Source organism: Mirounga angustirostris, unplaced genomic scaffold, assembly GCF_029215605.1.
Source record: "Mirounga angustirostris isolate CCGP_5_RB_7025 unplaced genomic scaffold, mMirAng1.0.hap1 SCAF_12, whole genome shotgun sequence".
Classification (NCBI taxonomy): domain Eukaryota; kingdom Metazoa; phylum Chordata; class Mammalia; order Carnivora; family Phocidae; genus Mirounga; species Mirounga angustirostris.
The window spans coordinates 11,544,879-11,558,375 of NW_026991720.1; the positions used below are offsets into that span (position 1 = coordinate 11,544,879).

The window sequence follows — 13,497 nt, forward strand, 5'->3', positions numbered from 1 at the left end:
CATGTAGATCTCCAAGATATGTTAAGTAGGAAGAGCAAGGAGCGGAACAGCATGCATACTGTGCACGCATCTGTGTAGAAGGACACAAGGAGAAAGAACACAGCTAATAAGTCAGTTGGTTAGTGAGTTCCTTGTGTGGAATATATAAGTAAGTACATAAGTAAGTTAGTTGACTGGTTTGGTAGTTAGCTCTTGGTGGCTTTCTGCTACAGAATGAAATCTCTCTAGAAGGACAGACATAAAACTGATGAGAATGCCTCAGAAGGGGAAGTTATGAGATTTTTTTATATATACTCTTGAGTACCTTTTGAATTTTTAGCCATGCAAATGTAACCTATTAAAAAATAAATGTTTAAAGTAAAAATATGGAATAATCTGCACAGAGATTTTAGTTCATGAGTGTAGTTCCACTCAGCAGCATATACCCTAATCAGCAGGGAAACTACTTTCACTCTCAGAGGACGTTAAAATTTCTCCCTACCAGACATCCAATTGCAAGTTAGATCCTGAAATTTGCACACTGGGGCCTTTGAGCAAAAACTTTTAAGCCTGCCTTAGAGGCACCCAACTCTAAAGAGAATTTTTTCCAAAGTTATTTCTAGAAATGTTTGTACAGTAAATGGAGCAAGCTATTTCAAAACAATATTTCAACATAAGATTTAATAGGGTGATTCTTAAAAACAAAAAGAGGTTAAATAGTTTTTGGACACAAACTAAATGAAACGCTTGAGTCTTCGTTTTTCAGAACTCAAAGTACATGTTTATTCAATTCCCATGTGACTTTGTGACTTGCTTGAGGAAAAACAACAAAGTTCCAGAGACAATATGAAAATGTGGAAAATTACAATGTGTGATTCTAAAGGAAGAATAAACATGGAAAAAGTCTGGCTGCCACTTAGACCTCAGAGGGGAGAAAACCGAAGGCAGAACAATGGAAATAATAATAAGAAAAGAGATGGGTTGCTGTAAAGAAACCTTCCGGTAGTTTTTATAAAATTAAAACCAAATTCTCCCAGGGTGGAGAAGGAAAAAGAATCTCCACAAAAGGGAGGGCTGTTAGACCTCACAGCCCTGACCACCGTCAGCCACAGCCACCATCCCCTGGGGCTCCCGTCGCAACCATTACATCATCCTCAAGAGGGATGCTCCTTCCCCATCCACACCCTAGTTCATTCCCTGGGAGGCTATTGAGATCACATGTAATTTTTCATCAAGACTTCTTAACTGAAAGCTGCCACATAATGGAGGGGACACAAAATAGAGAGTAAACAAAACTTTACATTCTGAATTTCTGGACAATACTGGCTCTCTGAGGACATTTAACAATGTCCCAAGGAAGGAATCTCGTTCAGAGAATCCCCAGATTTGACTTCCCTCCTCTCCTTCCCAAAGGAGGAAGCCCAGAGTAGAATCCAGTGGATAGCTGCCTGTGAAGCTATTTCCATGTAAGTGGGCACTGGCTCCATCATTGTCTCTGAGTCTCTTCCAGGGGTCTGGGTGGGACCATGCCACCTAGGCCAGCCAGAAGCCCCTGGCCAACAGAAGTAGCTGACTGCACACCCCTCGAAGCCGGAGGTTGCTGAGGATGAGGATGTAGGGATGGACAGATGTGCACAGGTAGATTAAAATCTGCCATTGCCAGTACCAGTCACTCTCTGAGGAGAAGAAACCTGCAGCATCGATGACCAGGGATGCGAAGGACAGAGCATGAAGAATGAGGAAGGAGGCTGGGAGGATGGGTTAGCCTGGTGGTGGGTATTGAGGAGGTCACATTCTGCATGGAGCACTGGGTGTTATGCACAAACAATGAATCATGGAACACTTCATCTAAAACTAATGATGTAATGTATGGGGATTAACATAAGAATAAAAAAAAAAAGAATGAGGAAGGAGATGAGTGACTTCAGAGCTCTGGTATGAGCCTGGCCGCTGGGGTCCTGCGGGCTGTGGGTGCTGCGCTGCATCCTCCCTGTGTGTCCCCTCAGAGAATTAATCAACAGTGCAATTGAGAACAGACAGACAGAGCAGGGAACTGACAAGTGATAAGTTTCAGGGGCAAGAAAGAGTGAATTTCCAGCCTCCAGCTCCACTGCTTGAAGGTCATGTTCCCAGGAAATTTTCTAATTAAGAATCCTTGATACACAGCATGGTCTCCCCAAAAGAAGAGCAGGGTGACGATGAAAGAGATCAGGAGAGAAGCCCTGAGGAGCCAGAGCACTGACCCTGGGAACCTCCACTTCAGCCAGAGGAAGTTGGGGTGGGTGAAGTTGGCAATCTTCATGCAGAAGGGGACACTGAGCCAAGAGCCAAGCCAGAAGGTGGCCGAGTTCAGGAAGTCCCAGTGGAGACCAGTGAGTTGCCAGGCAGGACCTTGGCTGTACTCGTTCAGGTGGAGGAAGTAGTAGAAGTTGTTCACCATTCCAACCCACTGCAGGCAGAAGTGGGAGGCACCCAAGCTAATGAGGATCATGTCGGAGGGAAGCAGCCTCCCACGCCGCATCCTTTCTCTGCTCAGCACCAGCACAATGAAGCCGTTGGCCAGGATTCCCAGGAGACACAGCAGGACAAAGAGCAGCATGAAGAAGGCTGAGAGTGCTGGCTGCATTTCGGCCCCTCTGTCAGCTCTCCGACCCTTGCATCTTGCTCCCTGGCCTCCTCCCTTCCCCCTCCCACCGTCCCTCTTTTGATCTTCCCTGGGGGTGTGAGAAGACTGCTCATGCTCTACGGCTGAATCACAGTTCACTTAGAAGGCAGATGCTCGGGACGCCTGAGTGGCTCAGTTGGTTAAGCGTCTGCCTTTGGCTCAGGTCATGATCCCAGGGTCCTGGGATTGAGTCCCACATCGGACTCCTTGCTCAGCAAGGAGCCTGCTTCTCCCTCTGCCTGCCTCTGTCTCTCTCTCTCTGATAAATAAATAAAATCTTAAAAAAAAAAGAAGGCAGGGCGCCTGGGTGGCTCAGTTGGTTAAGCGACTGCCTTCGGCTCAGGTCATGATCCTGGAGTCCCTGGATCGAGTCCCGCATCGGGCTCCTTGCTCGGCAGGGAGCCTGCTTCTCCCTCTGACCCTCTCCCCTCTCATGTGCTCTCTCTCATTCTCTCTGTCTCAAATAAATAAATAAAATCTTTAAAAAAAAAAAAAAAAGAAGAAGGCAGATGCTCAGGCTGCTGGGGAAAGGTGAGCTCAGTTCAGGGAGGATGCAAATTTCCCATGGGTTCAGTTACCACTAGGCCTACCAACTGCCCCTCATTGGCCGCCTCTGGTTTTGCCTGCATGCTACCATCATTAGCATCAATGAAGAGGGTTTTTCACTGCGTCTCTGTGACTGAGTTCCATCCTTTTTATTTCCCCTTTGGGCCCTATAAACATACCTCTTCCCATCAGATCATTCTTAAGACATTAAGTGTATGGGCAACAAGTATGTGGAGACACCCATATGGCCAAGAGCTAAGCGAAAGAGTGATGACAGACAAGTCTGCCTCCAGCTGGGCTTCCCTGTTCTGCATCCACCCTCACCTACGAGCAGTCATCCCCTTCGAGGTCAGAAGCCTTGGGGATGAGAGAAAGAGAGGAATCAAGGGGGCGCCTGGGTAGCTTAGTCAGTTAAGCGTCTGACTTCAGTTTAGTCAGTTAAGCGTCTTCTTATTTTTTTTTTTTTTAAAGATTTTATTTATTTATTTGAGAGAGAGAGAATGAGAGAGAGCATGAGAGGGAGGAGGGTCAGAGGGAGAAGCAGACTCCCCGCCGAGCAGGGAGCCCGATGCGGGACTTGATCCCGGGACTCCAGGATCATGACCTGAGCCGAAGGCAGTCGCTTAACCAACTGAGCCACCCAGGCGCCCAGTTAAGCATCTTCTTAAATCCTTCATGGACCCTGAGGTATAAATGATTGATCATGGTTTAAACTGGTTTTATGTTCCAGTGAGAGAATTCATTTCCTAGTGGTTGCGGGACTGAGGGCCATCTGCTTCTTGCTGCATGTTGGCGGAAGGCTGCCTCAGCTCCTGGGGGCCACAGGCAGTCTTTGCCACGTGGGTTGTTTCAACATGGCACCTTGCTTCATCAAGCCGGCAAAGACAGTCTCTAGACAGAGCTGGCTCGCAAAATGGACTCTTAAATAGCACAGTATAACCAGAGAAGTAACATCCCATCACCTTTGCCATATCCTATTGGCTAGAAGCAAGTCACAGGCTGCAGGGACACTCAAAGGGCATGGGTTACAAGAAGGTGCAGATACCAAAGTTGGAGGTCATGGGGAACCATCTTAGAGTCTATCTGCCACCCTGAGATACCATAGCTTACAAGGTGCATGTGCTGTCCTGACCTCCAACACCAACATTAAATCCCTATGAGACCACGTTAAAAAGCAAAAACACTTTCTTGAAAGAAAATAGTCAAGTTGATCTGTAGTCAGATGTTTTCTACTTAATACTTCAAATTAGTCCTTTCTCCACATTTGTTTGGAACTTTTTTTTATGTGTTTCTTTTTGGATTGTGACCTTGTGATGAAAGAAAAATTGTTATACAAATAATGTGAAAAAAGTTGTCACTACCACAGTATAAATGTAGAATTATATTAAAATGAAAAATCCACAATAGAAAGAGAGATCTCACTGAAGTTGGGTGAATATGCATTTCTCCCACTCTCAGCTCTGTGTTGCTCATACAATTTTTATGCATTCACTCAGCAAATATTTATTGAGCACTTATATACACAGAGTACCTCATCGAGTCACTGGGGATAGAGCAGTGAACCAAAGAGGTGGGATTTCTGCTTCTATAGAACTTGTAGTCCAATGGGAGGTAACTGACAATAAGAACACACACGAACAAGATGCTTTCACGTAGTAATTGGTGCTGTGAAGAAAACAGGCAAGGAAGATTGCCAGAGAATAGTTGGAGAGGGATAAGTTGCTCCTTCAGACCTGTAGGCTGGGGAAGGCATTCTCAGGGACATGGGCTAAGGGGCCCAAGCAAGTAGGAGCCTTTGCCATATACGGCTGGCTGAACTCATAATATTCTCAAGTCATAATTTCATTCATTTTTTATCCACCATTTCTTCTAATTTTACCAAGTGAGGCCTTCTCCTAACAGAGCATAAGGACTCCAGCAGGTCACATGACTATTCACTCTTATCAAATAGATTGTCCCAAGATCACTTTAAGCCACAAAAAACCTCAAAACAGAAACTGGGCATTTCTGTCCAATATATGAATACAAACTAACAAGATGGCTGCACCTTCAACCCCTCTGGGATTGGTTAATGCAGGTAGAGAATGGAAAAGGGGCAGGAAGGGTCTTACCTGGACTAGCACCAAAGCTTTGTACTTTCCAGGCCTGGCAGATGTTGAATGGTGAAGCTCCTTCACGGGGGAAATTTCGGGGCTCTGGAGGTTTCCCACTGGGCTATCTCTCCTGCAATTCCCTTTGATGGGGAGAAAGCATCTCTATTTGGGGTGATCCCTTGAGACTCCTTCCTCAGCCCCTAGATATTTGCCACCAAATTATTGCTGCTGGCATTTCCTCACTCTACTAGACAGTCCTGTTGGTCAAACCCCAAGATACCTGCACACACATGCTCTCTCCCTTGGGGCCCACATCTGTTGCCCTAGCTCTGCCACCACTGTCCTAATATGGCCACATTCTCCTGACTCTGCCCCCAAAATTAACTAGTCTGTTTGTCTCTCATTATCTTAATCCCCAAAGCATGAGCAAGATCTTAGCTCACTATACCTCCCAACTGAAGCAATAACACAATAAGCTTTGTAAGCGGCCCCATGGAAGGTCTGGAGCACCACCAGGTTTTAAGGTAAGTCCTCCTTGGTGGAAGATGGACTGGGTTTCATTATATAGCTATTCTAAATATGTATTCCCCACAAAAGCCTCTCTTTTTTACTCTCTAACCCTTTCATTTTATCAAAGGGTTTCAGGAGTTATGGAACAGGTTTATGCCCATTTTCTCTGAAAACCTGAATATTGTGAACTGGAAGTTCACTTTGAAATCTGCTATCATTAAATCTTTGTACCTGGTAGAAATTTCAACTTTTACTTGAAGGGCAAAATCAAGAAAGTCATGTTGGTCATGGTAAGAAATTGGAGTGTTATCCTAACATAATAGAAAGCCATTAGAGAGTTTTAAACAAGGGAGTAGCATGACCTACTCTATGTTTTTAAACAGATCCTCTGGGCTATGACTTAGAGAATGGAATTGGGGAGGGGCAAGGATAGAGGAGAGCAATCAGAGGCTACTGCATTAGTCCATGCATAGGGCAGACACGAGCTTGTTCCCAAGTGGGAGCACTGGAGGTGATGAGCAGTGATAAGATGCTGGCATATTTTGAAGGCAGATTCAGTAGGATTTGCCTGATATGGGGATGAGAGAAAAAGAGGAATCAAGGGGGCGCCTGGGTAGCTTAGTCAGTTAAGCGTCTGACTTCAGCTCAGGTCATGATCCCAGGGTCCTGGGATCAAGCCCCACTTCAGGGTCCCCGCTCAACAGGGAGTCTGCTTCTCCCTCTCTCTCTGCTCCTCTCCCTCTGGCCCTCCCCCCGCCCCGTGCACATGCTCTCTCTCACTCTCTCTCTCAAGAAAATAAATTAAAAATCTTAAAAAAAATAAGAGGAATCAAGGATGGATCCCAAATTTTTGACTGCAGTCACTGGGCGAATTTATGGATCCATCTACTAAGATGAGGAATATGTTTGTGGGAGGAACTCAGTTTTGGTCATGTTAAGTTTGAGACAGCTGTTAGATATCTAAAATGAGACATGAAGGTGACAATTAAAATGTAAGTCTGGATCTCAGTAAGCCTGGAGTAACAGGTTTGGGAGTCATCAACACTTATGTGGTATTTAGAGCCATTACATTAGATGAGATCATGTGGGAAAAGAGTGTGGATGGAGACTGGGAAGAGGCTGGGAGTGAGCTTTGCACCTTCAGTTTTGAGGGGTTGAAAGCCAAAGGATACATACAGCAGAGGAGATTTGGCTGAGACTGATATTCAAGAGGGATTCCATTCTCCAAGTTCATGCTCAGAACAAGAGGAGGAGGAAGCGAATGGTGAGGAGGGTGACACAGGAATGAAAACTATGCTGAAGAGATTCTAGGGGTTGCATGCTGTGTGTTCTGCAGAGATGCCCTCAGGCAGATACTGTCAATGTGTTCTAACTTTGAGAGGCCCTCTGGTCGGAACCGAAGCCAAGCCCAGTAGAATATCAGTGTTGAAACTTGCTTTACCCTCTGACTGCCTCAGTAGAGAAGCTCTATTTATTATTCATCCATTCAACAAAATCTATTCAGCAGGTACTGTCTGTCAGGCACTAGGCCAGGCACATAGCTATGAAGATAAAGATTGTCTTTTGAGGGAGAAGGACAAGTAGATATATGACAATTCCATTCAATAAATGATAAAATAATAACTAATATTTACTCAGTGCTGCTATGCATACCCATGTACTTCTAAGTGCTTTATATATGTTAATTTTGATACTCATAAAAACTGAGTATCAAAAATGGTGCTGAGACACTAGAAATCCACACACAAAAGAGTGAAATTGGACACCATACACAAAAATGAACTTAAAGTGGATCATAGGACCAAATGTAAGAGCTAAAACTATAAAACTCTTAGAGGAAAACATAAGAATAAATCTTCATGACCTTGGGTTAGACAAAGCCTTCTTAGGATATCAAAAGCACAAGTGACGGGTGCCTGGGTGGCTCAGATGGTTAAGCGACTGCCTTCGGCTCAGGTCATGATCCTGGAGTCCCGGGATCGAGTCCTGCATCAGGCTCCCTGCTCAGCGGGGAATCTGCTTCTCCCTCTGACCCTCCTCCCTCTCATGCTCTCTGTCTCTCATTCTCTCTCTTGCAAATAAATAAAATCTTAAAAAAAAAAAAATTAAAAAAAAAATAAAAAACTTTTGTGCTCCCAAGGATACCATCAACAAAGTGAAAAAAACAACCACAGAATGGAAGAAAATATTTGCAAATCATATATCTTATAAGGAATTTGCATCTAGAATGTATAAAGAACACTTACAACTCAACAATTAAAGGACATGACCCAATTTAAAGTGGGCAAATGATTTGAATAGACATTTCTCCAAAGATTACATACACATGGCCAATAATCACACAAAAGATGTTGCACATTATTAGTTACAATAAAAATGCAAATTAAAGCAATGACATAGCACCTCACATCCATTAGTGTGGCTAAAACCAAAAAGATAGCAAGTGTTCGGGCACCTGGGTGGCTCAGTTGGTTAAGCGACTGCCTTCGGCTCAGGTCATGATCCTGGAGTCCCTGGATCGAGTCCCACATCGGGCTCCCTGCTCGGCGGGGAGTCTGCTTCTCCCTCTGACCTTCCCCCCTCTCATGTGCTCTCTCTCATTCTCTCTCAAATAAATAAATAAAATCTTTAAAAAAAAAAAAGATAGCAAGTGTTCAAAAGGATAGAGAGAAATCAAACTCTTCATGCACTGCTGGTGGGATTACGAAAAATGGTGCTGCTGGTTTAGAAAACTGCTTGGGTGCAGCTCCTTACAGTGTTACACACAGTAACCTGTACCCATACTATTCCACGCCCAGGTATACAGATCATCCTCAATTTACAATGGGGTTGTATCTGGATAAATCCATCGTAGGTGAAAAATATTGCAAGTTGAAAATGCATTTAATATACCTAATCTACCAAACACCATAGCTTAGCCTAGTCTACCTTAAATATGCTCAGAACACTCCAGGTGGGCAAAACCATCTAACACAAAGCCTATTTTATAATAAAGTGTTAAATATCTTGTGTCATTTATTGAACGGTACTGAAAGTGGAAAACAGAATGTTTGTGTGGGTATAGAATGGTGTTATTGGTTGTTTACCCTCGTGATCATGTGGCTGACTGGGAGTAGAACTTGCATGTTCTCACCAAAAAAAAAAAAAAAAAAAAAGTTAACTATGTGAGGTGTTGATTAACTTGGTGGAAATCCTTTCCCAGTGTATACATACCAAATCATCTCATTGAACATTATATATTACAACTGTTTGTCAATTATACCGCAATAGAGCTGAAAACAAGGCTCGAGTCAATCAAAAAATAACTATGAATGTAGTGGAGAAATGCAGAACATTTTGCTATGTGGTAACTATTGTATTAGTGTTCAAATATGTATATCCATGAGATACACAAACACATGATTTGTGCTTATAAAAGAGAGAGAGAACCATGAATACTTTTGATGCAAAACAGAAGAGTCATAATAAATATACCTCAAGTGGCAGAGAATCAGCAAATATGGTCCTTGGAACAGTTTTAGATAATAAAATTGTCTATAGGGGTTAAAAATAGTAAATATAAAGTCAATATACATGTAAGCATGCTCCTCAGGATATAATGTTATAATGCAGAATAACACTACATGAGAATCTAGGGTAGAACTCACCCATGACTCCCTCTTGGAAGAGAGGAAATGGAATGTTTGAAATGACAATCATTGCAATGTCGATTGCAAAACAATGAGCAAGGATATAAAAACACTGCCTGCAATATAATCTTCAGAATCCGTGCCTTTTCAGACTGTCCTGCTGGGTTCTGGAGGGGGAGCACCACTGCGGTCGACTATGGAATGACATCACCAAGTTTATTGTGTCCTGGTTCCATTTAAAATTACTGTAAGAGATTTAAAATAAATTCTTGCTTATTCAGCAAAGTTATTGAATCAAATACTTTTACTCATAAGCTTTATGTTTTTTCATGTTCTATGCCATACTTTCCACAAAACATTTGAGTGACCTAGAAAAGTGCCATCTGTGAGAACAAAGGATGATTCTTTCCGAGAATTTAACAATTATTTTGTTCATTAATTTTTTAGTCTTTTTTTTTTTTTTAAAGATTGGTTATTTTTATTTATTTGACAGAGAGAGAGAAACAGCATGAGAGGGGATAGGGTCAGAGGGAGAAGCAGGCTCCCCGATGAGCCGGGAGCCAGATGTGGGACTCGATCCCGGGACTCCGGGATCATGACCTGAGCCGAAGGCAGTCGCTTAACCAACTGAGCCACCCAGGCGCCCTTGTTCATTAATTTTTTAAAGATTTATTTATTTTAGAGAGACAGAGAGAGAGAGAGTTGGGGGAGGGGCAGAAGGAGAGGGAGAGAAATCCCTAAGCAGACTTCTCACTGAGCGCAGAGCCCAACACTGGGCTCCATCTCAGGACCCTGAGATCATGACCTGATCCAAAACCAAGAGTAGGACGCTTAACCCAGTGAGCCACCCAGGCGCCCCCATTTTGTTCATTATTGATCATTCTATTGTTCATCCTTTTTCACATATAAACCTCATAGTCTCTTTCAATACTTATTGAAAGACTTTCTTATGCCTGTCATGGCAGAAAAAGGAAATAATCTTAATACACATTATATATATTATCCTAATTTTATAAAAAGTTATTTAAATATCTGAAATATTAACATTATTTATTTTTGTGTACGCATATATATAAATGCAATTCTATGTAAGGAAAATGTCCGAAAGGAATAATGAGTGTTAATGAGTGTTAATAATTATCTTTGGATAATGAAAGTCTGAGTGATTATTAAACTTCTTTATAATATTCTGTATTTTCCAAGTTCCTATAATACTCATGTATTATCAAAAAGAACAACAAAAGAGAACATTTAAGTTTTAAAACTAATGAATCATTTGTATGCAAAGTAAGGGAGACCAAGTAACTCTACTTCATCTCCAACATTAAGCTTAGCCTGTAAGACCGTATGATTTGAGATCAGTAAGAATTGATTGCTTTGGCATAGGGCAGGGGAAGGTAGGGCAGAACAGAGCAGGAGAGAATTAGAGTCAGTGTTCAAGATTCCACGATCACGCAGAGTTATATATTAATCTTCCAAAGACTGACTTACTGCTGCTTTCCTGCAAATCTTCTATATAAATATTAAGCATTTGATTAATTGGTCCAATGAACTCTTTCAGTACATCTGCCCCGCCCCTCCCCCCTGCATACACGTAACACCACCATCACAACCTGAGGATTTCACCCTTTTCTCCCATCCTGCAGATAAGAAAACTGAGACCCTGGGAAGGTAATTGACTTTCCCAAGGCCACAACATTGATAAAGGGCAGAAAAGAATGAATTCTTAAATTCATATCTTTACTCCAAGATCCTGCACCATGTCCCCAAGGAGCCCTTATGTCGTTGGGTTAATTCTTAACACCGTCAAAAGTTTCATGCCTTGGAAGCCCTTTAATTTCCAAGATAGAGACCAAAATTGGGATCTTAATACCTTTCACTACCCAAATCTCTGCCAGGAGGAGAGTCTGCGGTAGAACACGGGGCATGAAAGCTGTGTTAGTGTTTGGTCCTCACTTGTAACCTTGGGAATCAGTGATTAGATGGACAATCAGCTGTGATTAGGACTCTTGACAGGCTTATTACAAATTCCCAGGTTCTGACTCCACAGGATTTCCTAAATTCATGGAAATCATTCACAAATTTCGAGTCAGAGAAAAGAAAAGAACCTTCTTGAAGTTTTGGTGATTTCATTTCTCGGGGCTGGGTTAGCAGTTACCACAAGACCAGGCCGTTGAGGAGAAACTAGAATGAAATCCACACTAGCCCATAAAGTATGATGCTGTCAAAAGCAAGCACAAGGCCAAAATAGACCAGTATTGTGAGTCAAAGACAGCAACTGCAGGGCTAGAACAAACTGGATAAAATAGGCCGGCAGAGTCCTCCGTGCAAAATCAATTCACTTTCCGGATGTCTCTACAAGACAGAACCAATGCCGAAGTTGGAGTCCAAAGTTTAAATGAAGCAAAGAAATGTGAATAGATAGCATAGTTAGGCAGAGGAAAACATATCAAGGTTTAATCTAGTTTTTACCCAAGGAACTAAGCTATTGGATTTAGGTCAGAGACTGACCACCTTGAATTCTGTGCTTTTAAAGCCTTTCTTGATGTGAGAGAACAAGAGTTTCCGGACTGTTCGCTCCAGAGGGGAGCGAGGCTCCATCGTTCAGTGCCTATGCCTGCCACTGCCTCTGGGGAAACTCTAGGGTTCTGAGGTGTTGTTCCATACAGCAACTGCTGAGCTGTTCCCCATAGCTGAAGGATGTCACGTTCTTTATAGCAAAGATACTCTGCAGTGTGTCTCTTTCACTGCTCTAGTAAAAAGAAAGGAAGGAAGGAAGGAAGGAAGGAAGGAAGGAAGGAAGGAAGGAAGGAAGGAAGGAAGGAAGGAAGGAAGGAAGGAAGGGGAGGGGAGGGGAGGGGAGGGGAGGGGAGGGGAGGGGAGGGGAGGGGAGGGGAGGGACGAAGGAAGGAAGGAAGGAAGGAAGGAAGGAAGGAAGGAAGGAAGGAAGAAAAAGAAAGAAAGAAAGAAAGAGAAAGAAAGAAAGAAAGAAAGAAAGAAAGAAAGAAAGAAAGAAAGAAAGAAAGAAAGAAAGAAAGAAAGAAAGAAAGAAAGAAAGAAAGAAATGTTACAAAGTTTCTGGTTCTTTCACCCATCAGCACCTATAAATACTTTAATTCATTGTGCCACAGTGGGTCTTCCTCACAGTGTTCATGAGCACTCATTCAGATTCTAAAAAGCATTTGCTTGGTCTCAAAGAGATATTTGTACATCTATGTTCACTACAGCATTATTCACAAGAGCCAAAAGGTGGCAGCAACCCAAGTATCCATCAACAAATGAATGGATAAATAAAATGTGGTCTACACAGATGATGGGATATTATTCTGCCTTAACAAAGAAGAAAATTCTGACATCTGCTACAACATGGATGAATGTTGAAGACATTCTGCTTGGTGAAATAAGCCAGACATGGAAGGATGAATATGGTGTGACCCCACTTAAGTGGGGTGCTTAAAGTAGTCAAATTCATGAAGACAAAAACATAGAATGGTGGTTGCCAGGGGCTGGGGGGAGGGGTGTGGAGAATGGGGCACTTTTGTTTAACAGCTAGAGTTTCAGTTGGAGAGGATGAAAAGTTCTGGAGGCGGATGGTGGTGATGGCTGCATGGCAATGCGAGTGGACTAATGCCCCAGAAATGTACACTTTACAAAGGCTGAAATGGTAAACTTGATGTTAGCTGTATTGTGCCGCAATAAAATATTTTCTCAAGGCATATTTTCTGAACACACTAAAAGGGCCTAATCTTTTAAATGCATGCTTCAATTTCAGACATTGCTTTTGGTCTAACAGAAGAGTATGTTTTTCTTTTAAAGCACAAAGGCTGTGTCTCCTCCAGTCCCCACATCTCCCACATAGTGGGCACAAAGGAAATATCTGTTGAATGAATGGGCTTGGTTGTTTTCCTTTTTAAAATAATCTTTATGTGTCACCCTTCTACAAATTGCATTACTGACATATTTTGCTACAGATGCTTTTAAACTTTTGGTTATTTCGGGAGACTGAGTTAGCAAGACTTTATACAAATGCTATGATAACAGAAACAATAATGCTTGTGTCTACCTTGGAAATGCT

At 42.6% G+C, this 13,497-nt stretch overlaps 2 protein-coding genes and 1 long non-coding RNA gene across 5 annotated transcripts in view; all 3 read right to left on the reverse strand.

Moving 5' to 3' along the window:
* TAS2R41 (taste 2 receptor member 41) lies at window positions 1-3,836 on the reverse strand. Its single transcript, XM_045865083.2, is given in 3 exon segments — window positions 1-1,709; window positions 1,877-2,038; window positions 2,041-3,836. Coding segments are annotated over 3 exon segments (924 nt in total). The 5' UTR covers window positions 2,606-3,836; the 3' UTR covers window positions 1-1,512.
* Window positions 1-13,497, reverse strand: part of LOC135362231 (uncharacterized) — a 248,167-nt gene that overhangs the window by 180,822 nt on the left and 53,848 nt on the right. The window lies entirely within an intron of this gene.
* The window catches only part of TAS2R60 (taste 2 receptor member 60), a 25,081-nt gene continuing 15,098 nt past the window's right edge, over window positions 3,515-13,497 (reverse strand). The window contains 1 exon segment of the mRNA XM_064575617.1: window positions 3,515-3,547. Coding sequence (XP_064431687.1) covers window positions 3,515-3,547 — 33 coding nt within the window.